Source organism: Phascolarctos cinereus, unplaced genomic scaffold, assembly GCF_003287225.1.
Source record: "Phascolarctos cinereus isolate Bilbo 61053 unplaced genomic scaffold, phaCin_HiC Scaffold_2;HRSCAF=192, whole genome shotgun sequence".
Lineage (NCBI taxonomy): Eukaryota > Metazoa > Chordata > Mammalia > Diprotodontia > Phascolarctidae > Phascolarctos > Phascolarctos cinereus.
In genome coordinates this window covers 348,936,038-348,962,962 of record NW_027555625.1, presented here as the reverse complement: position 1 = coordinate 348,962,962, position 26,925 = coordinate 348,936,038, and the positions used below count along the sequence as shown (strand labels likewise).

The 26,925-nt window shown below is 38.7% G+C and overlaps 1 protein-coding gene across 1 annotated transcript in view; it reads right to left on the bottom strand.

The window, feature by feature from the left end:
- LOC110211715 (follistatin-related protein 4) overlaps positions 1–26,925 on the bottom strand; it is a 149,838-nt gene that overhangs the window by 107,326 nt on the left and 15,587 nt on the right. The window contains exon 3 of the mRNA XM_078149186.1: positions 19,411–19,577. Coding sequence (XP_078005312.1) covers positions 19,411–19,577 — 167 coding nt within the window. The remainder of the gene's footprint in view (positions 1–19,410; positions 19,578–26,925) is intronic.

Here is a 26,925-nt window from a genome sequence, read left to right as displayed (position 1 = left end):
CTCTACAGATATCTTTATCTGCTCTAGGGATATGAATACTGCCTCTTTCCCATATAGGCTCTTCAAAAAATATTACAATCAAGGGACAAGCCTTTGGTTCACAGATCTTCCTATAGACCAGAGCTAACACGTCTGTGGCATAACTGGGCGTGTTGGGTTGCCTGTCTCCAAAGTGATTGGTTTGGATTGGTTAGATGAGGGCTAACATATCCTCCCCTGGGGAAATATGATGGTCTCTCACCAGGAAACACGGGAGGAAGGTATTTGCTATGAAAAAGTGATGAGAAGGAAAATCTTACCTTTATAAGCCTAGAAGGTGGGACATGTGGGTTGTAGTCTGCGAAGTATCATTAACTCACTTTGTGATCTTAGACAATTCATGTGCTCTTTGGGCCTTATTTTCTATGTTTAGTAAGTCAATAAACTGACTCATTAGTTGATCAATCAATCCACAAGCATTTCCAATATGCCACATACTGCCTTCTCCATTGGAGATATGAATAAAAACTGAAAGAGCTGACCTGAAAGAACTTATCTTCCGAATGAGGAGACAGCACTGGCCTGGTATATACAGAGGGTATGTACAAGGCATATACAAAACTTATAAAAGGAGAAGTGCCTCTTCGTTAGGGACTATGGGAAAGAAGGAGATAGTGGGGGTTGGTGTGAGGAGGGTATAAAATGAGGGAACATGTTAATGGCCAAAGTTTCCAACTCCTCTCCTGGGGAATACTCATGCTTCCCTGCTGATAATCACTTTTTTTTTTTTTCAGCTGGGATTAAGTGGCTTGCCCAGGGTCACACAGCTAGTATATGTCTAAGACCAGATTTGAATTTAGGTCCTCCTGACTCCAGGACCGGTGCTGTATTCAGTGCACTACCTAGCTGCCCCTGATGAATCACTCTTGCCTTCAAGCTGGGGCACAGTTCTGCTGCTACTCAGCTGCCCACTTAATGTTAAGACAGCCAAACAACTCTTATGTAACATCTGAGGAGGGGGGCCTGCAGCTTCCTACCTGAAAAATCACAGATGATTACTGTTCTTTGTGGTTCTTGGCAGCTACAGAAGACAAAAGTGGCCCTGAGAGAAGACCCTCAGAACCTGTTCCACTTTTTACCTTAATCAATCATCTCATGCACGCTAGGAATAAGGACAATAAAGGCTACACATCTTTCCATTCTGCAATCAATCACCTTTTCACTCCAAAGACAACACAAGCAATATTCAAGCTCTCTCAGAAACAGCTAATGTATTATCCTCATCAGCTATGAAAAGTCTGCTTGACTGAGACACTGAATAAGAAGAAAACTAGATCAGATAGGACTTCAGTGAGATCCCTCAGTCTCCTAAACCAATGACATGGTTTTCTCATCTACATTTACCACTCTGGAGTGGCAGCATTTATCCCTACATATAGTAGTTTATGTCAGGGGCTAAGATACATTTCTATGGCACATTGTATCCAGACTGTACCTACTGGTATTTAAGACTTTCTCCTACTATTTCACCCTCAATGATAAGTACAAACTCGAAGGGTGAGTGGGTGGGTGGCAGAGATCATTCGTGCAAACCACATGCTGAACTTTGCTCAGATACTCTGTGCTCTGTTGTCAGGGTGCAGTGTCCATCAGGTCTCCCTTGGGATCATGAGGTAGAAGAAGGGGATTTGCTTATTGTTTAGTTGTTTTAGCTATGTCCAACTCTTCATGACCCCATTTGGGAATTTTGTGTAAAAAAGATACTGGAGTGGTTTGCCATTTCCTTCTCCAACTCCTTTTATAGATGAGGAAACTGAAGAAAATAGGGTTAAGTGATTTGCACAGGGTCATTCAGATATTAAGTGTCTGAGGCCAGATCTGAATTCAGGTCTTCCTGACCCCCGACCTGGTGCTCTATTCATTGTGCCACCTCGCTGCCCTACAACAAGGGTTATTATGCTTTTTGTGTGTCATAGGCCCCTTTGGAAATCTGGTGAAACCTATAGACCCCTTCTTCAAATAACATTTTTAAATAATTAAAGAAAATGGAAAATTTCATTTAGAAGTCAAGATATAATTTATTTTCCATCCAAGTTCATAGATGCACTGAAGTATATCCATGGACCCTGGACTGCTTATAGATTTCAGATCAAAGATTTTAGAGTTGAAAGAGACTTCTGAGTGGCCCAGTCAAACCCTCTATTTTATATGTGAGGAAATAGAGGTCCAGATGTTAAGGCATTTTGTCCAAGATTACATAATGTGACAGTCAGGAATCTAGATCTTCGACTTCAATTCCAGTGGGTTTCTCCCCTCACTCCTGTACCACACTTGATTTTCTCTCCTACTTTCATTATCCCCTCTATTCTGGGGCATATCTATGCTCTGGAGCAGCATAAACAATGAAGCTGAATGCCAATGGACACTCAAGAGTACATTACACATTTAATAAAGTACAAAAATACAGAATACAGAAGCCTCTTCCCAACCTTACTTAGTGTGTTTGCTTATATTCTCAAGACATTCTCTCCACCCACCACTTTGTACAAGTCAGCCTGAAAAATGGTAAATGGGCTTTACTCTTTTCTTACTCCCTTAAATGCCATAGTTAAATGGTGCCTTTAATCAAAGTGCTGATACAATCAGTTTCCAACTTGACCCATGTATTTTCTGCAATCCAAGGGGGACAGAAATATCTTGAGGATCTCCCTCCCTTTTCCTACCATGCACACACGATGGTTAAGACCCCATGTGTTCCACTCTACCTCAAAACTTCATCGTGTTCTCTCTGACACCAAACATATATAACATGACAGAGACAGAAACAGATTCCTGTGTCCTGACCTCATGAGCTCAAAGGTTAGCTGAGACAATAACACAAATGAGATGATTTCAAAAGCAATATATGACTGTGTGCAAAATATTTTAGTCCAAACTCAGCAATAAAGATAAGTGAGTAGAGCTCACAAAGGAATCATACGGTAGCAAAAAAATGAAGGTGGTTTCCTAGTGAAGGTGAATTTTGAGCCATGTTGACCTCAGACGTAACAGAAATGGTTTGAAGGGGGCAAGAGTACTTCAGGTATGGGCACCAGAATAGGCAAAAGGACAAAGTGAGGCTATCTGTGGATGACACTTAACATGTTTTGGTTTGGAGGAGAGTTGACTTAGCAAAGTGATGACCTTGGAAAAAGGAAGATCTGAATTTGAATCTTGCCTCAGACATTTAAGATCTATCAGCCACAGTTTCCTCATCTAAAAAATGGGGATAATATCATGTACCTCACTAGGCTGTCATGATGTTCAGACAAGATAATATGTACAAAGTACTTCACAACTCTTAAAAGGTGCTATTTGTCAGATATTGTTAATAATAATGATAATAATAATGTTATTATTATTATTATTATTATTATTGTCAGTTAGTCACTGGAGTCAATTATGAGACCTTACTTTAATTAGGAAATGTTGACTGAGATTCCAGGATGTCAACTCTTGTGTTCATAAACCTTATTTTGAGAATAGTGGTTTGAATTCTGCTAAGTTTCAACATATAGTTATTCAGATGTGAACATAAGCTTTAAAACTAGTCTGTGGGAGAGAAGACCCATAGCTATGGAATCCTTCAAGTATAGTGTTTTCTAAGATTTTAAAACAAAATGTATTCAAGCATTTAATGAGATTATTATAATGCAGACCCACCAACAGGGTGATCATTTTGAAAAAGGTTTCTCTACACTAATCAAATGCCTCTCTTCCTTTTATAATGGATTCATGACTGATTCATAGAAAGACAATAAAAGTTAAATGAGTCATGAGCTCCTAAATCACTTTCTTCTAAGACTCTTTAATAACTTGCTTCCAAAGATGAGTTGGCTGAGAACATATGCTTCATTAAAACTATTTGTTCTTGGTTTTATACCGTTTAAGCATTGAGGGGAATTTGATGCTTTTAACAAATCCTCCAAAATGCTTCCACAAATACTTGTGTTGGACTTTGTTTTTCTGCTTTTATCACTGCACTTAGACTGCCAAGCTCAGAAAGCACCAAACATGGAGACGTGGTGAAATATGGAACTAGATCTCTTTGAAGGGAATGGAATAGGCTGGAGTAAGAAAGGCTTTGTTGTGCCTCTAGTGAGATTGTTTTATGTCACTGCGGTATTTTCAATAAAAATAAGATAAAAATACATTATATTACTGAGAATACACAGAAACAGAGGATATACACAGTCCTTAGGTTTTAAGGTATCATACTACCTTTGTAAAAGATCAATATTCAATAAGAAGTATTTCATCACTAAGCATTACACCCTTTTTCTAAGGCTAGGTTGTGTTCTGTTTGGCATTAGGAGTCTAGGTCAGGTTCAGAAAAAAAGAAACCAGCACTTGGGATGTGGTACATTTTTTGGTCTATGTAAGATAAGCACTCAAAGTAAAATGGGAATGATAAGTTCTGACTGGATACTTTAGCTTGCTGCCCCAAGGTAACATCAATCAGAATTGTCCAGCAACCCTCACTTATGACAAGTGTATCACTCAGGTCACCACAGATATAATTCACAGAGACGTAGAGGTTCCAGCCAATCATGGGCAAAGTATGGCAACTTGGGAAATAGAGACTAATGATAATAAATGTTTATAAAGCACTATAAAGTGATTATAAAGCATTATAAAGAGAAAAATGCTTTATGCATATTCTTGTTTGAGTCTTACAACAATCCTATGAGGCAAAGCCTACAGAAATCACTCCCATTTTACAAATAAAGGAATTAGGAATTAGAGAGGTTAAATGATATTAGAGTTCAGGGAGAACTGGAGTGAGGGAATTTGGTGCAAAATTCACATCTGCTATTTGCAATTGGTATGACTTTAGCCCCTGGGTCTCAGTTCCCTTATCTATAAAATGAGGAAGTAGGATTAAGTGATCTTCCAATCCTAAATCTCTAGTCATATCATCTTATTTCACACAGTGAGGAATTGTCTGAAGTGAGACTTGAACTTCTCGTACAGCACTCTTTCTGGTATGCCAGGCTGTCTTTTTGAAATTGAGGTGAGTATTTAATAATAGAATATTATGAAGACCTGAGATAAAAGCTTACTCAGCAACAAAGCACCAAGCTAGACCCTGGAATTTGCAGTAGCTTTGAAAATTATGAACACAATTTTCATTATATTGAGCTTTTTTCTCCCTCTGGAGAGCCTAATAATGCAGGTTTCCTGGCCTATAGTTTATTATCCCTGTACATGTGCTTACATTAATTAGACATTAAATGTCCAATTGAAAGATTCAGAGTAAATAAAAGAATGACTAACTCCAGTGAGACTGAAGAGTCAGAAGGCTTATTCATCAACTTTATATTCTTAAACTCTATGGCAGTCATATTCATGGGAACATGGGACCTTATTGTTGTCCCATTTAATCCTGGAGAGAATCTGCCAGTGAATACATACTAAAACCGCTGGCAAAGGAGACTATATTTTTTGTCCATCTTCTACAATCTAATAGGTAGCTTTCCAAAGCCATTCTTCTCTCATTTCTCTTTAATTTTTATTAAATTTTATCTTGTTTTTATATCACTTTAATTTTTAAATATGTCCGTCTCCTCTACATTTATCAATTGAGCCATTCCTTGTAGCAAAAGAATGAACAAGACAGAGGGGAAAAAAGCAGATTAGAAAATTTAACCAATACATGAATAAAATCTGCCAATACATGTAATATTCTAAACACACACAGTCCCCCCCCTCTGAAAGAAGAGATAGGAATAGGCATTCTTTCATCTCCTATCTGGATCCAAGCTTGTTCATCATAATTAAAGTACATTCAGATTTTCTCATTGTTGTTTTTATTCTTACTACTGACATTTTACTAGCGTGTGTGTGTGTGTGTGTGTGTGTGTGTGTGTGTGTGTGTGTAATTTTTCTGGTTCTGCTTACTGAGTTGTATATCAGTTTTATACAATCTATACAGTCTTTATACAATTCTCTGAATTTTTCATATTTATAATTTCTTGTGGCGTAGAAATAATCAATTATTTTTACATACCAGTTCCTCCAGTCATTCCAAAATCAGTGGCAATCTACTTTGTTTCCACTTCATTACTGACAAAAAAATTGATGTTATTGATGAGGGTGGGGCTCAAGCCAAGATCTTAGCCCTTTGCCCCAAAGGGAATCTGACTCACAGGCCCCAGACCCTTATCTCCCTTTGAAAGCCTTAGCTTTACCCGGTACCATGATCTTGGGGTCTAGCACCCCCAAGCCCCTAGACCTCTTCATTATGACAGGACCTTTCACTCTGTCTTTGACTAAACTGTCATATAAACTTAGCAGAGGGATCCCTGGATCAAAGGTGATCAACATTTTAGACATTTTCTTAACATAATTTCAAATTGCTTTCCAGACTTGTTGGACTAATTGAGTTCTCCACAAATAATATATTAGTGTCTATTGTTCTCCACAGTCTGCCCCACAATATTGACTGTTTCTATCTTTTGTCAGTTTTACCTGTTTATTGGGAATAATTAATTTTATATTAAATTAAAAGAATATTTAATATTAATTTTGACTTATATTTTATTTGTATATAATATATATTTTATTATTAATGATTGAAAACAATATCATTGTTAATTGTTTACAATTCTTTAAAAACTGTTTCTTCTCCTTTGAATAACTCTTGATCTAATAGTGTAAATGAATTGCATCTCTTGGAAATAGAATTTAATCAGAGATGTTTTACATAAAGATCCCTTCCCAATTGACATGATCCCTTCTCACTTATGTTCATGTAAAGTCTTTTCAATTACATGATTTAGTTTATAATTTGTGGTTATTTCTGTTCTTCATTTGGTTATGGATACTCCTAGAGATAGCTGTGAGATAGACCTTATTGCATTATCCTCTAATTTTGCTTACTTAGTTATTTTTCAAAGCCAGAAAGCTTTTGAGAAGGTATGTGACAGACTGATGCCTTCTTAAGATTATTCTTACAGTTTGGTGGGGGATGGAATGGAGAGGGGAGGCCCTAGAAGCAGGGAGTACAATTAAAGAGCCTATGGCAATAGCCCAGACAAGAGGTAATAAAGGACTGAAATGAGAATGATGGCCTTGAGGAAAAGGAAAGACTAAAGAGATGATATGGAGACAGAATCAAAAAGGCTAGGTAATTAATTTAATGTGAATGAGCAAGACAAAAGGAAAAGTCTAATCTTACCCTGAGGTGAAAAGCCTGTGTGACCAGGAAGAAGACTTTTATCATGGCTTATCTCTACTGATCTTCCTAACTGTGAAAGGTAGGTGAGTCTGCTATTACTATCCCTCTTTTATGCAGGAAGAAACTGAGATGTCAAGAGTGAATCTCACAAGGAAGGTCACAATGGTAGTTCTTTATGGAGCCCTGATGTCAAGGCTTCCCATTCACAAATCTCCAGCATTCAGCCTAGCCATCTGATTGCCATTTACCTGTGACTACATCTAGATCACTGAAGCTAGAGACCATACCATAGGGGACTTAATCCATTCAGCTTTGGAACTCCTGTTCTCAAGCTGAAATGAATTGATTTTGAGTGAGTACACAACATTCATGTAGCCCGCTATGCCTAGATGGTGCCAGACGATGCTTCAATCCCATTCAGTTACCTTCCTACTCAATTACCTACCCCCTAACACATGATTCTCCCTCCATACTTCTATTTTTTTTTTCTAGGAACTACATAAAATCAACACCAGAATTCATTCTGGAAAGTGTTGATCAATTTGTTCCTTAAGGTTCCACTCATGATCCCTTATGACTTCCCAGATCAAAACACCCTTCCCTCATCACTGCTCCCTTCTCTGTATTGCTGTCACTGATTAAAATATCAATTTCTTGAGGATTTTGTATTTGTATCTTCAGCGTCTGGCAGATAGTAGGTACTTGATAAAATGCTTTTTGTTCATTCATTAATGTATTCGTCTATTCATTTGCTCTAGGAGCCCTCCTCTTTCAGGGTAAGTGGGAAGAAGACACACTATAATCAATCCATATCACCTTATGAATACAATTGATGGGGTGTGGTCCAAGCCCAGGTCTTTGCCCCTTGTCCCAAAGGGAATCTGGCTCCCCTAGTCTACAGGCCCCAGTCCCTCAACTGCCTTTGAAAGCCTTAGCCTACCTTTTAATCTCATTCAGATACCTTTCAGTTCCTTCATTATCTATTCCCATTGTCTATTCAATCTCTTAGACATTACAATCTCTGGGAATTGTCACCCTGACCTTTTCCCAGACCCTTCCCTGGTCACCCAAAGTATACAAGATCTACCCTGGCCCTCATCTGGGGCTGAGAATCTCACGCTCAAAAGGCTGAGAACCTCTCATGCCCTCTCGTCCTTATGGGCGTCACCTGGCCCCTAAGTGTTTTATCACTAATAAACTTTTCCTCTGGTGGAAGAAGATTTGAGTTGAATTCTTTCAGGCAGGGCCCGGTACCACAATCTTGGGGTTCCAGCAGCACCCCAAAAGTCCTAGACTTCTTCACAATGACCTTAAAAACAGAAAGCTTTGTTTGTTGTAATGAACTCAATTTCCCCAGTAAAGGCATTAATGAAGCTTAATCAAACATGCCTATTAATATTTGAAAATAAAAGATGCATTCATGTCAACAACTTCATTCACCAGTTATCAACATCAGGTGTTTATCAAGTGATTACTGCTCTATCTCCTTACAAATTGGCTGATGGGCTTTGAGAGTCGCAATGTCTGAAAAAATTCATTACTCTGTGGCAACTGGATGAGGAATCTCACAGCTGAACACGGCTAGGCTGGTTTCCTTAGACGACAGACATAAAAGATAGTCAGTGAGTTACTGGGCTGATGTTCAAAGCTTCTCAACCTTGTATAGCTCAGGCTCCACTAATATCCTCAGGATGTCACCAAAACTTGGGAAATGTCCTCTGCATTTGGTATAAGTCACCTGACGTGAATTTATAGACAAGAATTACAGAGGATTGGGCAGACACTGATGGGATTCAATGGGAGAAAATACCCACATTTGATGAGGAACCACATTCCACTGGAGGACATTGACTATTTCATATATTATAGCAAAAACTTCATCTATTTGAGGAACTACTCCAGTTTAGAACTTTCAGTAGTTGGAACAGGGACAAATCCTTTCCACACTCATTACAGTGCATCACTGAGATTATATCTACTAACCTTTTCAAAGAAAGGCTTACTTTGTGCTTCAAAATGTCAACAAAGCATGCTTTAAGCACCTACTTACATATTCAGGTCTACGGATAAAAAAGACAGAAATGAAATAGTCCCTGTTAACATAGAGCTTACATTCTCTTGAAGGAATCAATAGGAATAAGCATATACAAAACCCATAGAAAACAAGTATGAGTTCATTTGGGAGGGTGGGGAGGAAGATACAACCATAGCCTGATGGACGGGCTGGGAAGGGCTTCACGTACTAAGTGGTTCTTCACATGAGTTTGGAAGGAAATGTGATTCTAAGAGGCAGAGAAGAGGAGGGACTACAGTTCCAATACCAAAGCAAAGAGGTGAGAAATGGAGCACTGGGAGCCTTAACCACTGAGACACTTCTCTTGAAGCACTCATGAGTGTGCTCTTTCTATGGGCAGTCTTTGTGTCTATTCCTATCTTTTGGACAAATCTTGCTTCTGGTAGAATTAAAGACTCCTAATCACAGATTCATAGAATCTATGGATTGGAAGGGGCCTCAGAGACCATCTAGTCTGACTAGTCCCTGGCTTAGAATCACCGTGACAATCTTTCTGACAAGTAGTCACCCAAACTGTGTGTAAATACCTGTAGGGAGGGGGATCTGAGAATTTTCAGAGGCGGGGCAGCCTCCGAGCCTAGAGTCATGAAGACCTGATTTCAAATCCAGTCTTAGATACTTATTAGCTGTGTGATCCTGGGCAAGTCACTTAACCTTGTTTGCCTTGCCTTTCTCATCTATAAAATGAGCTGGAGAAGGAAACAGCAAACCTCTCCCTTGTCTTTGCCAAGAAAATTCCAAATGGGGTCATGAAGGGTCAGGCATGACTGAAATGACTGAAAAACAACAACAAAAATTGTTAGGAAGTTTTCCTTACATCAAACCTACATCTTCCTCTCTGTAACTTGCACTTATTACTACTAGCTCTTGTAACTGGAACCAAGAGAACTATGTTCTCTCTCTTCCACCTAATCCATGAGTTTTATGGATTCCATTAAATATACAAACACTTGAATGAATGTCCCTTAACTCTTGCAGATCTCAGAACCAGCTTCTGTGACAATAACTGTGGTGATGACAGTTTGATCCCAAGCAGAACTGGGGGTCATTTCAGAGGCAAGGTCATAGCTTCTGAGCCTGACATTAGAAATTAAAACAAGGCTTGCAGTGTGCTGGCATTATTATATGGCTATTACTTCTGCTCTCACATTAATTGCGCTATGGCAAATAAAAGGTGCACCCCCAGGCAAGGGATAAACAAATCACAAGCAGTCCCTTGGTAGCTCCTGGGAGTATGCCCTTGTGTGGATACTATTGATTTTTCATTTAAAAATAGTGAAGTATAAACTACAAGCAAAATATTCTTCCCCCTCCCCAACTAATTCCCTGGGGTGTCTTTCTATATGTCATGAATCGACTTCTGGAAGAGGTTTGAATTCTTTCATAAATTACAGCACAGGGTAGCTGCAATGTTTTTATTTCATCCAACATTGATGAGCAAGAAAATCCCTCCCAGGTAAAGGAGCTCACAAAGCTGCTGCTGTTGGGTTTTCAGTCCTGTCTGACTCTTCATGATCCCATTTTGAGTCTTCTTGGCAAAGATACTGGAGGTGTTTGCTCTCCAGCAAATGAGCTCTCCAGCTCATTTTATTTTATTTTATTTTATTTATTTATTTTTTTTAAGGCAAGGCAATTGGGGTTAAGTGACCTGCCCGGGACCACACAGCTAGTAAGTTTTATGTGTCTGAGGCCGGATTTGAACTCAGGTCCTCCTGACTTCAGAGGAAGTGCTCTATCCACTGCGCCACCTAGCTGCCCCTCCAGCTCATTTTACAGATAAGGAAACTGAGGCAAACAGGGTTAAGTGACTTGACCAGGGACAAAGTTACATGATTGATAAGACGGAATCTGATCTGAGAAGTTTTTCATCACAGTATTATGTGCTCGCATATTGTACCCCATTGAGGTGCTCAAGACCTCTTTCATCTGTTATTTTCTTAAGCATTAGATCTGCCCTTGTTTTCAACTTGACAGCTCTCCCAAGAAATACTCAATAAATGCCAGTGGCTTCCTATTAACTTGACAGCAAAATACAAACTCCTTTAAGTGTTGGTTGGTTTTATACTATTGTTATATTATAAATTGTTCTCCTGGTTCTGCTTACTTTGGTCTTTATCCGTTAATACAAGTCTTCCTAGGTTTTTCTAAAACTGACCCCTTTGTGTTTGTTCTAAAACAAGAGTATTCTATTACATCCATATTCCATAATTTGTTCAGGCAATTGCCACCAGAAAAGGAACTACAACAAATATTTCTTCACATAAAAGCAGTATCCTACTTTATGTGGACTCTTAGGAGGTAGAGGGTATATTGGTATATTTTGGTCAAGGTGAATGAGTAGTTTAGTAACTTCTGGGGCATAGGTGCAAATCGATTTTCAGAATGGCTGGACCATTTCATAGCTCCACCAAAAAATTTATCAATGTGAATGTTTTCCTGCAGCTCTTCTGACATTTGTCATTTTTCCATTTTAATCAATTTAAAAAATCTGGTAGTTGTGAGGTAGAACCTCAGAGTTGATTTAAATTGGCATTTCTCTAATTATCAGTAATTTAGAGCAATGTTTTCCCCCATATGGCTACTGATAGTCTGGATGTCTTCTCTTGAGAACTGCTTATTCATCTGCTTTGACCACTTATCAATCAACGGAATGGCTCATATTCTTATGAATTTTAATTAGTTCTCATGTATCTTAAAAATGAAGGAAAATATGGCACAAAGATTTTATTCCAAGTTAATTCTTAATTTTCTATGCTTAACTGCTTTGATTTTGTTTGCGCAAAAATTTCTGAATTTTGTTTAAACAAAATTGTCCCTTTTTTCCCCAGTGATTTTCTGTACCTCTAAGCCGTATACATAGATATGAAGGGTGATTTCTTCCTCGATTCTCTAATTTATAATGTGACTAATTAATTCAAACCAACAGAGGACTGAAGATGAAGAATGGCACAAACCCTCTGACAGAGAGGTGATGGACTAATTATGTAGAATGTGGGAATTTGCTTGACTTGATTGCGCATATTAGTTATGAGGATTTAGTCTACCTTCTCCCCCCTCATCAGCAGAAGAACATGAAAGAGTGAGAAAATACTTGCTGATCAAAAATTTTTAAAATTAAACTTATAAATTCCTCATTTAACCACTTTACAACCTAGCCCCAACCTATCTTTCCAGCTCTTGTCATGATGAACATTACTCCCCTTTTCCTACTCTATGATTCAGGTAAACTGGCCTTGTCTCTGTCCTAATACACAAAACTCCATCTTTTATCTCTGTTCCTTTATTCCAGCTACCCTCCATGTATGGAATGTACATCTCCGTCTACTCTACCTAAAGCAATCCCTCTTCTGTTTTCAAGAGTTGACTCAAACACCGATTTCTATGTGAAATGTTTCCTGATGCACTTGAATCATAGAACACCTCTTCTCAATCTTTTGTTGTTTAGTTGTTTTCAGTTGTGTCCTACTCTGAGACCCCATTTTGGGGTCTCATCTTGGCTGAGATATTGGAGTAGTTTGATATTTCCTTCTCGAGCTCATTTCGTAAACAAGCAAACTGAGGCAAACAGGGTTAAGTGACTTGCCCAGGATCACACAGCTAAAAGTGTCTGAACTCAAGGAAGATGAGTCTTCCTGACTCCGGGCCTGGCACTCTATCCATTGTGCCACTTAGCTGCCCCTCTCTTAATCTACCCTGTATTTATTTCTACTTATTCTCTACTTATTTGTCTTATTAGATAGTTATATAAATCCTAGTTATTGAACCTATTAGATTGTAAACTCCTTACAAGTAGGGATGGTTTCATTTATTGTATTTGTACATCTAGCACTCAACACAATGCCTGGCATGTGGTGGGCACTTAATAAATGCTTGGTGATGACTGATGTATAGCTAGGATTACTCTGGAATTCCCTGATTAAGATATATTCTCATTCTTCACACTGTCTTAAAGCCAGTTTCTAAACAATACTGAGTTAAAATTAGCCCTGAGGCTATGTGCTGATTCTCATAAACGGGTCCTCAGAATGATAGGGTGCCTGCACCTGCTGGTGGAACAGCTACCTCTCATTTGCACCCCTCTTGAAACATGATATGTTGGGCCAAAATACCTGATTCAGGTTCAAACAAACAGTCCCAGCAGTTTAGTAAGGCCTGGTTGGATTAGGTGAATCTGCACGAGTGAATGAAGGTCAAGGTTCTTCCACTTACTAGTCTCTTTCACAAATCACAAATCATTAAACCAATCCAGACCTCAGTTTGTTTCATTTGTAAAATAATGGATTTGAACTAGGTAACTGCTAAGACCCCTCTCACCGCTAAGTTTCTGATGATCCTATGCCAGGGTCAGGGAGTTTGCAAGTGTAAGCTGGGATAACGATTGGTCTCCTTGGGGACTTATGCTTGGTCTCTGTGTTTTTAAACACTGAGCTATCAATTCCATGGCAATGAAGTGAAATTGAAAAAAAATGATGGTAGGAAGAACACTGGTTTGGGTTCTGACTCTTAGCTCATCCTGGTTCTGTTACTAACTTGTGTAGCTGAGCTGTGTATTAGCCTTGGAGTCAGGAAATCCTAGATTTGTACCCCATTTTGGACACTTACTACCTGTGTGACCTTGGACAAATCACTTATCTGCTCCAGTCATCAGTTTTCTAAGTTGTAAAATGTGCTAATAGTATGAATAATTAAATTATCATATAATACATAAAGTGCCTTGCAAACTTTAATGTCCTATTCAAATGTTAGCTATATCACTATCATCACCTCTCCTTGGCTTCAGTTTCCTCATTTACAAAATGAAAAGACCACCATTGTCTTTTGTAGATTTAACATTCCCTAATTTTATGAAAACCAGCAATTTGGCATGATATGTGAGAGAGGCAGCTAGGTGACACAGCTGGTACAGTGTTGGACCACAAGATAGGAAGACCAAAATTCAAATCCTGCTCAGATACTAGTTGTGAGACCCTGAGCAAATAACCTAACCTCTATCTGACTCAGTTTCCTCATCTGTAAAATGGAGATAATAAAAGCATTTACCTCCTAGGGTTGTTGTAAGGATGATATTTGCAAGAGAGCTGCATAAGTGCTAATTACTATAATTGTCATTAGTATTATAAATAATGCCAAGAACTCATGGAGTGCACTAGAAAAATTGAGCCGAAGTCTAAGCATGTGTTTCTCCAAGGAGCTGAGAATTCTCTACCAAATTACCAATAGGAAAAGGCATAAGAAAGATGCTCTGAGGGTATAGTTAAATTGTCCACATTCCATCTGGGTTGCTACAGCTCTGAAGTCTCTCCTAACATTGGCACATGCAAGATATTTTATACTTTTTGTGGTAATTTATGTAATTTTGTTGAGCCTCTAATGAAATCTTCAAGGAGAGGCCCCTTAACATTCTGACTCAGTTAGGTTTCTTGGCCAGGCCCTTGGCATGGCACTTAGCTCAAGGCAGGAAACAATAAATGCTTCTTGACAGTAATGTCTTCTTCCTAAGGAAGTTCATGCAGTGCCTTTCAATTTGGCTCCAGGCTGGGGCGGGGGCGTTTCATTACTTTCTGATCAAATACTGTTCTGGTGCTCACGGCATCCTCCATGTTTGAAAATCAGAAAGGTTTAATTACATGTGTCATTAAAATGGCATTCTATAATGGCTGTGTAACTGAATTCATCAATGGGATTCTTAACATCAGACAAGACAAATTACTATTGTGTTGTTCATGAAAGCTTCCCATTAAAAGAGCAGTGAAAAGTGATTAATATTTTGTTGCCAATCAAGACGTCTCATAAAAATGATAAAGAAAGGAGGTGGATACGTCAAACCATCATCTTCATTTTTCTACCTTGCTTTTTGTCATAAATCCTGTCTCCTCCTTCCCCCACCCAGTTTTCAGCTTCAAATGACAACATAGAGGATCTTCTTTCATTTCCAATTTTGTACTTTCTTAGATGAATGTGTTTATCTGAAGCTGAGACAGAACATGACAGTAAAGCACAGGTGTTAACAAGTCTCTGTGGCAGGATAGGAAAAGTCCTGGATTTCAAATAAGAGGACATAAGATCAAGTCTAGATTCTGCTACTTACTAGGTATGCGACTGTGGACAAATCATTTAATGTCTCTGGGTCTCTGTCACTTTGTCAGCAACTTGAGAAGGCTTATCTAGACTACTTTTAAGGTCAATCCAAGCTCTGAGTCCATGGTCCTGCGCTCCTTGTTACTGTATGAGTCGCAACCGTGGTCTGCTGAGTTTGTTTCAGTTGAATAACACTGGGCTACGTCAACCTTCTCTCCCCCTGATTTCCTACCTAATACCTAGCAATAAAGGGTCCTCAGTACTTTGAATACTTTTGTTAGTGGAATTGGATTGTTCCTTATATGGGGTCAAACTTACTCTCCCTGTTCCTTCTTAAAGTGAGAGGCATTTTCCTACAGCCCAACTCATTTAGGGTCATAACCCTACTCAAGAACTTTGAATAACTCTCTGGACAAAGTACAAACTCTTCAGCATGGCATCTTAAGGGCCTTCTTCAATTTGAACTGATTCTATGTAGCTGCCTGATTCTGCCAATACAAAATATCTGTTCCAATCAAGTCCCTGCCATACCAATCCTAAAATAGGACTTGGGTCTGTGTGTTCTTCTTGTCACTCCTCTGAGTGACTCTCCTTCACTTTCTGACCCATCTAAATCCAACCCAATCGTCAAGGCCAAATTGATGTTACATTTTCTTCATGAAGCCCTCAAGGATAAGCTTAGCACACTTCTCAGAGCTTTTATAGCTCTTACTATCTGTCTGGACCATGGAGTAGAAACTGGATCTATGTTTTGGCTGATATAGAGAACTCTAGGATGAGTCAATACTCTTGAATGATGCAGGTAGGAAGGTTCTTTGAAAGTTAAAGTCTCAGGGAATTGTCTAGGTCACTGATTTGCCTATTACATGATAGAGCTGGTACTGATCTGCTTGAATTCAAGGACAGCTCCCTAACCATTATGCCTCACTGCTCGGGCCATCCTTTGCCATCTAATAATAATAATAATAATAGTAATAATAACAATAACAAATGATTTCAGTGTGTCCTTATAATTTCCCCAACATTGCTATGTAAACTGAGTGCTGGGACCATACATTATTCCATTGGCTTCCCTATGGTAGATGCCTATCTAAGCCAATCCAATCTGAGCCAATGAAGCTTAATTGGGGCTTAACAAATATCAGTTGAATCATAAACTGGTTGGCTGTCTTGCATGAAGTAGGCACTTAATATGTGTTTGTTGAATGAAACTGAATTTATGTGCCATTTTGTAATGGATTTTCATCAGCAGGGATGCCCTGTAATTTTCTTATGCAGTACTAAACATGTGGCCACATGGAATGTGTGTGGAACTGTGGTGATTCTGGACTTCTGTTCCTTCCTTCTCCTGTTGCTCAGATGTCTGTGACTGGCCCAAGATTTCCTTATCTCCTCCTGTGATTTCAATTCCTGGATTTGCTCCTTCACTTTGCTTACAATTTATTTTTCCCTCTCAGTTGAAGGAGATATTTAGCTGTCACCTCAGAAAACCCCTGGTGTCCACACTTTCATGTGCCCAGTTCAAGCTCTTCCTCCACAGAAGCCTTCTATGGAATACCAAGTGATATTATGTGCTACACTGAATGACATCTTCAAAGACACCTTCAGAATAATGATGTGCAGTACTATGTACATTGCTGGTAAATGTTGCTTATGAATAATGAAAATTCATTATAGTTATTGAGTGAATACCTCATACCTCTTGCTCTGAAGATTATTGTCACAGTAAAGGTAAGAAGATAGTATCAGAGATTATATAAAACACAGACATCCTATTGAAAAAATACTACCTGGTTTTGAGGTATTTCAAGAAAGGGAAAATTGCTCCCAAACCCTGGGCAAGACATTTAACCTCTCAAATACAGAGGGGGCATGCCTCTTCCACCCCAGGCTTCCAATCTTGATCTTAAAAAGTGCTGGTTTTAGAGTCAGACTTTGGCTCTTAGATCCATTTTTCCTGGTTGACTCTAGGCAAGTCACTTGACCTCACCAAACCTCAGTTTCCATATTGGAAAAACAGGCATAGAAACACTCTTACTACCTACCTCACAAAGCCATATTGAGGAAAGTTGTATAAAATCTAAAACTCTATAGAAATTGGAATTATAATGACAATAATTATAGTTCTACTTGACTTTAGAATCAACAGCAATAACATTTCAAAACACTAGTGCCTCCTGATTGAGCCAACATTCATTCAAAATAATTCTAGCATTGAACATGAGTTAAACTCATAGATTTTATGCTTATCTGTGGATTAGTGGGAACTCCTGGTGAGGAAACACTAGCAATGTAGAGAGATAGTTCTCCTGCAATTTATGGTCTTAAGAGATTAAGCAATTTACTTGGGCAGGACTTGAATTCAGTACTTTCTGACTCTAAGACTAGTGGCTTTTTATCCACTACTCCATACTGACTCTCAGTCTTCCTTTAAGAAAATTAAAACAAAATAAAAATGAGCACAAAGCCATTAACTGTTGTTCTTTTTAAAAACAATGGATTTGGGGGCAGCTAGCTGGCTCTGGAGTCAAGAAGATCTGAATTCAAATGCGGCCTCAGATACTTACTAGCTGTCTGATCCTGTGCAACTCACTTAACCTTAAATGCCTAAAAAGAAAAAAAAAACCCCAAAAAACCCCCAATGGATTTGGCAGATCTGTAATCCTATGTTTCAACTTTGCTCTACCACTACCCGTTCACATTCCCTCTCTTGGTTTAGGTTTCTTCGTGTTAAGGGACAGTGTTAGACTTTTAAGGTCTTTTCCATTAAAATCTATGGTCCTATAATCCAACATCCATCACTGACCCAGAGTTATAATGATTAGAAAAGACTTCAAAGAACATATAAGAATATTTAGACAGGACTCCCTGCTACAACATGCTCAATAAGTGGCCATCCTGACAGACCTAGGATTTTACTGGTAGACGGAGCTCTCAGGGAAGAGCTTCCTTGATCAGGGAAGGTCAGAATCTTCTCTGCAAATTCTATTCTTAGAGAGCAATATAGAGCACTGAGGTTACAGAAGCATTAATTATCAAAGGTGGGGACTTCAATATGTGTCTTGGGGGGGTCCCAAGGCCAACTTTCTAGCCATTATGCTGTCCTGCCTCTCATAAATTTCCTCTTTAAAACATGACAACTGGCTGGCATTGAACATGATATTTCAGATGTGGTCTCAACTGTATAGACCATTATTTCTTGTGTTGGGGTCATTTATTCAGTTGTTTTTACTCATGTGCAACTCTTTGTGACCCCATTTGGGATTTTCTTGGCAAAGATACTGGAGTGATTGGCCATTTCTTTCTCCAATTCATTTGACAGATGAGGAAATTGAGGCAAACAGGGTTAAGTGACTTGCCCAGAGTCACAAAGCTAATAAATGTCTAAGACCAGATTTGAACTCAGGAAAATGAGTCTTCCCGATAGCAGATCTGGCTCTTTATCCTCTGAGCCACCTAGCTGCCTATTTAGGTAATTAGACAAGTATTAATTCACTCTACTACTGACTCAGAGAGGGAGCATAGCATACTGGACAGAAAGGTGGCCTGGGAGCACCGAAATCAAATCCTGAATTTAACACATATTACTTTTGCGACCCTGGGGCAAGACATTTAACCTGTCAATGTACCAGGTAGCTCTCCCAGACAATAAATTGTAGAAAAAAGTGCTGCTCTGCTTAAGTAGAGTGAATTTCTTCACTAGAAATTTCTTATTAGAATAAAAGTACGAGGATATTAAAAAAAGATTATGTCAATTTTTTTTAAGCTGTATAATGTTACTCCCTGTCTCAAAAACCACCACCGATTCCTTCTGCTGCTTACCACACCAAATGTCTTGGTAGATCATCATTCAGGGCTCTCTGCAATCTAGCATTCAACCTCAACCTCTAGTTCCATTTATTCTGAACACACGAAGTTTCTGCTTCTGTCTGGAAAATATATAATTAGCTAATGCCAACTCTATCCAATATATTTGCCAGGAGGCACAGCACACTGAAAAAAAGATTTTGGAGGCAGAACTTAACTTGTTAATTTTTGAAAAAAGAAACTGAAGACTTACATTGATATCTTCCAAATCTAAGAAGTTTAGGGTGATTCCATTGCGCTCCCAGATGATGGGTGGTCTGAGGGCCCCTTGGATGCCACAAGTTAATACTGTGCTGAGCCCAACGGTCACTGTAGTAACAATGATCCTCTGCTCCTCAGGAAGACTCAGATGAACTACTTCTGCAGGAGAAACAGAAAAGAAAATCATGGTCAAGGTCAGGGTCAAATCTTTTATAAACAGTGAATTTGGATTTAAGCTCTGAGTTGCCATTGTGGTTGCCTGGAGTACAACTAAAGTAAATGGTGATGCTGACTAAGAATGCAGAACAGGTGGGGATGAGGTCAAGGAATCTGTTTAGACATCTCTTCCTTCTAACCCCAGGAGACAGCTAAGTATTTGAACTTCAAATCTGTGCTCATATTTATGCCTCAGGCACAGATACTAAACAGGTTTGTTTCATTCATTCATTTACTCATTATTGATTGAAATAATACTTTTCAACATTTATTAAGTGATTCTTGTAAACAGAGCACTCTGATAAAGGACCGGGGGCCATAAACAGGTCAGAAAAGATTTGGATGCTGGCATTATGCAAGTTATGGTCTAATCTTGATGTGTAAGGAGGAATCTCACTTTGCTACATAAAGCTGATAGAGCTCTAATCCATTTGCCAATCCATAAGCCAATTAAGAGATCCTCCTGCCTAAATCCTGGGTTGTGGAATCTCTTGCCTTATCAAACCCAATGAGAAATCTTGCCTCACTTTTGGAATCACCTTAAAATATTCCCTTTTGGAATTTTCCTGGTCATTCAAGTAAGTGTCAAAATGATAGAAGTTTATAGAAATAGAGCTTGTGGATCAGCAAGTGTTAACTGTGGGGGTTGGAGATTATGAGTCAGCTCTAGAGAGCTGGGAGGACAACAGTCAATAAGGACACATCGGGCTCAGTTCTCTGCCATCAAAGGGGGCTACTACTACTACTACTACTACTACTACTACTACACCACCACCACTACTGTCTGATTCAATTAACCTCATTGATGGGGAAATCTGTCTGAATAAATTAGAGCACATTTTGTTTTTTGTACCTTTAATATACTTACATATTATTGTCTTACGGCTATTTGTGTTTGTGTCTCATTTCTATAATAGATTATAAGCTCCATGAGGAAAGGAACCCTGCCTTATCTAAAGTTCATTACTCTGCAGGTGCCTACAACAGTATTCTGGTCATAGTGTTCAATTAAGAGACAAATGAGAAATTAAATTGAGTTTTCTGGATCATAATCCAGGATGCGGCACATTCAGAAAGCCAGATGAATAATTACATAGATAAAATGAATGAATAGAAAAAAATAGCTTCTGTGTTAACTTTGAAAAAATCCCCCTATCTTTCCTCCCTTAAGGAAATACTGCAGGAAGGGGTTCAACAAGGGTCCCACATTTCCTGAGAGAGTATTTCAATACTGCTGGGCCTCCCCAAAGAGTCACTGACTCACTTGGTAGTATTTCTCCCAGGATATGATTCATTCAATCACTTTACATTCAGTGAACACTAATTAAGCATCTATTATATATCAGTTGAGATGAAATATACATATATATTATATATATATATTTGTGTATTTTAATATGTACTATTTTATTTTTAAACACAATTAATACAATTAACACAATTTCAAAACATATTTTTAAAAAAGTTTTGAGTTTTAAATTCTATCCCTGTCTCCACTCCCCCTCCTCCCTGAGAGGGTAAACAATCAGATATAGGTTATATATATGCAATCATGTACTGTACCTAATTTAACACATATAAAGTTAAGAAAAAGTATAACAGCATAAGATACATCATATTTTACAATAAGTATTCAAAGAGTTGATATTAAAATCTATAATTCTTATGTTGGAGTTTTAGAGAAAGGAGAAATCTCTGATCTGGAATTGCCATGGAAGGTCTCATGGAAAAGATGAGCATTAAAGAAAGTGTCTACTTCCTCTTAAACTCTAGTCTAGGGAGGAAAAGAGGTGGAAGGAAGGCATGTTCCTTTTCCTGTGGGTGATGCTGTTAGCATAGGAATGAGGACAGAAAATCACAAGTTAACATAAAGAGGGAACTGAGTCTGAATCTCTGGTCTGCTCTTTATTTCCTATGTGCTTAGAAGCCAGTAGTTCAAATCTTCTTGTCTTCATTTGACTCCTCCGTTAAATGTCACAGTTGGATAGATGATATCAGAGGTCACTTCAGCTTTAGATTTCTGCTCCTGTGATCCTAATTTGTAATACACAGGGATTGGACTAGACGTCTAAGAGCTCTTCTTGCTCTAAAGCCTATGATCATATATGTTCAGGGGACTCTGAATAGATCAGCTGGAATGAAGGACAGGTAGTGTAATGGATAAGAATAGAAAAGATTAGAGAGTTAGGGTGAGGTCACACCAAGGTGGCTATGAATGAAAGGCTAATAAATTAGGACAATCATTTGAGACAGGAGGTGATAGGAGAACCTTTCAAGGACAGTACTGGGAGTACTCTCTCTAGGAACTTGTAAAACCAGCCTGATAGAAAGATATTAAATAAGGACTCTGACCTCAATGGGTTCCTCCTAGGAAGTGGAGGAGGACTGTACTTTTCTGTTTGTTTGTAATCATTATTCACATTTGAAGTTTTGAATATATTTCTGATAATCTGATATAAGAAGATGCCAAATATAAAGGCATGAATACCTTAAGAATGATCAGAATTCTGTTCCTGCCAGCTATATAAATGTTAGCCAAAAAGTAAACAATGGAATCACTTAAAATTTAATTAAATGAATATTTTATCGAATGCATTCCCATCAATATTCCCAAGGACCTTTTAAAATTCTAAAGGGATTTTTGTTAACAGAATTATCTCCTTCTTCTCCTTGTCCCTAAATATTTACTATTAAATAATCTTCAATAACCAAGCTCTATGCCCCAAAACAGTGGGAAGATACAGGCTTACTGAATAGCTAGGAAGATTACACTGAGAAGATGGGGAATGAAACCACATTGAGATGCTTAATCTCTAGTGAGAATGTGTAATTGGAAACTTCCTCTGGAGACTGGAGTAGTCAGTGCATTAAATCTCTTGCCTGTTAGCCACAGGGGCCTTTCCAGCCCCAGCGAGAAAGTGCTAACATTAATGATGAGAAAGAGTAACTAGAAACAAGAAGAGGAGGAAATACACAAGGTCACATCTTGATGTCATTATCCAAATTACAGATCAGAACAGTTGAACAGAACAAGGTCAAGGGCATTGAAGGCTGACACTGATCTGAGCCACCAAGTGGTATTTTCTAGGTCTTTTAAGAGGAGCCTTTATTTGGAATTCATTCAAAACCATTTAAGAGATGGGGACTGATATGGCCAGCGGTGGCCAGGACAGCTGATGATCCTATTAGGGTTGGGGTTGGAGGAGGTCCATGGGGGAGGGGTGACACAGAGGGGTGACTGAGAGTAGCCACCTGGGAATAAGAAAGTAGGGTTCTGTTACCTACCACAGGCAAGCCTACAGACCAACAAAGCCTCTTCATAAGTATAACTGGATTTGGTGGTTTAACCAAATGGGGGAAAAAACAGACTTGGTGAGGCAATTGCTGAGTTTCCAGTTCAGTGATATAACTTGGCTCTAATACAAATGAAACCTGGCAGAAGTGTGTCATTCAGAAAGGAGTAGGCAACTGAGAAAGATCAAGGCCAAGTTCCTTGTAGTTTACTATTAGGGAGGACAGAAACAGAAAAACCATCATAATATATAAACTTTGTGGTTTTTATGTTAGTATCTCCCCACCACACAGCTTTTGTCAGTACTCATTAGCAGTAAATCCCTTTTTTGGCAGGGGTCCCCCACAACCCTAATATGGATGAAACTAGTTTTTCCCTAAAAGATGACAAAATTATACTGCAAGTTGATTAGCCAAGGCTCAAAGTGCATTGAAGTTTTCTGATAGCCTCTGGCCATACTGATGTGGCTTTATGGTCACTGAAGAGCATTAAAAGACATACATCCTTAGTCAGGGACTTTAAGCCATGGTAGATATGTTAAAGTTATTCTACCTTACTTGGCTGACTGGACCCCTTTCTATCCTATGTAAAATAAGGGTGAGGTGGGGAAAATCTAAATAAGCTACGTGCTTGAATAGCCTTATTGAATAGTCTTTCTCTGCTCTGACCAAATAAATCTGTTGTTACTTGGTTATCAAGGGCCTGAGTCAGGCCTGCCCCTAACACTTTTTAACATAGGGCAAGAGGAGTGAGCAACTTAGGGAATTAAGGTAGAGGGGTGAAAGGGCAAAGCAAGAACCACATCATTAATTAGATGTTTATTAAACCAGGAAATAGAAGGGAGGTTGTGCCAGCAAGGAACTGGTAAAGCATATTGGTTGGTAAGGTTCTGGGACTGTTCTTATTTAAAGGAAACTGGAATCAGGTATGACTCTATCCTCTCCAAATCCCTGTGGGAATTTGTAGTGGGAGACAATGGGTGGGCCTAGATGACCTCAAAGGTCCCATTCAATTAGGATCACCCAGGACCCTAATCTTTTGTGAACAGAAAATGTCATAGAACAGTAAGATATTAATCATTTTAGTATCATCAGTGAAAAGTCTCATACTGTACTGAACAGATGAAGGACATTCTCATTTCTTTTAACCTAATCTGATTTCAGCTTTATTCAAAATATATTAATGGCAGGTACTTAGTAAACGCTTGGTTGACTGAATAGTATTGAGTTTATTTCTCTCTCTTTAGGATCTTAACATTTCGTTGCTTCTGAGAACTTAGATTCATCAGGCAAATCTTGAATACCTCCGTTAATTTATTCAGATCAATTCAATTCTACAATTAAGTATTACTGACCTACTCAGTGCCTGGACCTGTTCTTATTGTTGGGAGGGGGGAGTGTGTTGAGGAGATAAGGCTTTCTCATAAAGTAAAAACTGTGAGAGAGGAATTGAATATGACCCATTATTTTCAAGTGACAAAAGTAGTGGCTTAAACAATAGATTTAGAGAAAGGAGGATAAACAGCAACAGAGTTGGCAAGAGAAGGCTTTTGTTACCCATCATTCTATGCAAACTTTACTCTTCCTCTTGTTAAGTTCATTAACTTCTTCTCCCATTGCATTTATGACCTTAGCAAGTCATCTCATCTAATCTTTCTGGCCTCAGAGCCCAGAGAGAGCTCCAGTTTCCTCAACTGGAAAATAAGGACTAGATTATCCATATGGTTCATTTCAGCTCTAAAATCTCTGATTCCTATTTTTATCTTCAGCATTCTATACTATTGGTCACCTTCTTCTTGAAATACTATTTTTGCTTCTAAGACACTACGCTCTCTAATCTGTCCTTCTCCAAATGTTCATATTTCACTGGCTCATATAAAATTCCTCATCCTTAAACTGCTTCCTTTGTTCTTCTCTTTCAACAATCTCTTCATAGCGGCATCAAATCATTATTTTGTTTTCTATTAATCCATCTATGTATGAAGATTGTTTCTAAATCTATTTCCAGATCTGACCTTGCTCCAAAGGGTCAATACTGTTTATCCTTCAGGTATTACTGCTAGCTTCCTTCATGATCCTATAGAAAGATTCTGGTGATGGGAAATTTCACAGCAGGGCAGGTGTGGGCATAATCCCTGATGAGCAGAAATGCCAAGAATCTGCCCCACTTTCTGTGGTTCTCAGAGAGTGGACGATCATCTGTCTTCCAAACTCTTATCTCTGGAGTTTAACTCTGCAGTGAAGAGTGCCAACTTGTTACTAAGGGTTTTGTGAATTATTTTGGATTTGCCCTGTCAGAAAACAGTACTGGAGCCAGCACCTCTACAAAGTCTTCCTCTTCCCTCAACTGCTATGTTTCCTAAGTACTAATCACATGACACTGGAATAATGAAGTCAACAGCCATTGCAATGAACAGAACATGCTTAGCTGCACCAAGTATTTATTCTTGGCATAGAATTAGTGAAGGGAATGAATAACACATAATATTAATGAAACAAGGAATAAAGAAATCTACTGCTGAGGGATAGAGTAGGGCATAGGTTCTTCCAGGAATTAGAAAGTAAATAATCTGCTTTGAATGCAAGACTTTTAGGAAATGTATGGTGAGTTCCACTTAGATGGAAAACCAGTTCAATACCCCACTTCAAAACTGATTGAGTAACGCAGGGTCAGTTATCAGGTGAAGGTGGAGGAAATTTGGACCTAGGACTTAGGCATGAAGAATGAAACTGAGGACCCAAGAGCTCATGAAGGTCACTGCTTTTCCCAGTCTTAGCCGTCCATTTGACAGCAGGGAATACAAACAGATTCTCAATATGGGTATCCCCATTAGGGAGGAGGGCAGTTAGGTGGCACAGTGGATAGAGCTCCGGGTCTGGAGTCAGGAAGTTTCACTTACTAGCTGTGTGATCCTGGGCAAGTCACTTAACTGGTTTGTCTCAGTTTTGTCATATATAAAATGCGTTGGAGAAGGAATGGCAAACCACTCCAGTATCTTTGCCAAGAAAACCCCAAATACGATCATGAAGAATTGGACACAACTGAAAACAACAGAATAACAATAATAGTAACAATAACAAAAATTAGGTAGAAGGACTTCTGTCAGAAGTAATGCTAAAATTCTACCCTCATGTCTCTCTCACCATCAGCCCTTTATAGTAACTCCCTCCTGTTTCTTGGTCAGATCCTTTCCTATGACCATTTCATGCCTTTCTCTGAAACTCAAAACCTGATTGCTATGTGCTAGGTAGATGGTACCTTTAATCACCTGACAAACACCTCTATGTGGATATCAAACTGGAACTGAAACTCAGAATGCACAGAATCTTGACCTTACATTCTTCACCCACCTTCTCTGCCAAATTGTTCTCCAAAATAAAACTGAGCAGCACCTTCAGATCAAATTTTCTAAAGTACTATGAAGAATATGTCAAATTTCTGCTCAAAAACACCCAGCAGTTTCCCATTACCTATTCACTCGTGTATCTATTGGATAATGTATCGTTTCTCTGATTGACATTTAAGATATACTACAATCTATCCCTATTGCACTTAGGTATTCTTATCTTCCCTTCCTCCTATCTTCCTTCTAATTCCAGGTAGGGTTTTCACACTGTCTATGACAACCCTCTCCCTGCCCCTCCCCCTTCACATGCCCAGACAATTGATTGTACCTGGCTAGAATATTGTCTCTCATTTCTAAGTTTCTAAGTGCTTTATATCTATTAAGGCCTAGGTCCAGGGATTATAGGAGTTCTTACCTTTCTGGGACATAGCACCTTTCATATAAATATATAAATCTTATAATAGAGTGAAAAGCAACAGAAGAAAAACAGAATTGAGCACTAATTGTGCTTGCCACCCTGTGGCCCAAAACCCATGTCTCTTTCAAAGACTTGACATTCTAAGACTAAAAAAACAGGAAGAAAAATAATAGGAGTTGGCTTGTGATTAAACGATGAGAGTGGTCGGGAAGGCAATTTGATTTAAATTCCAGCT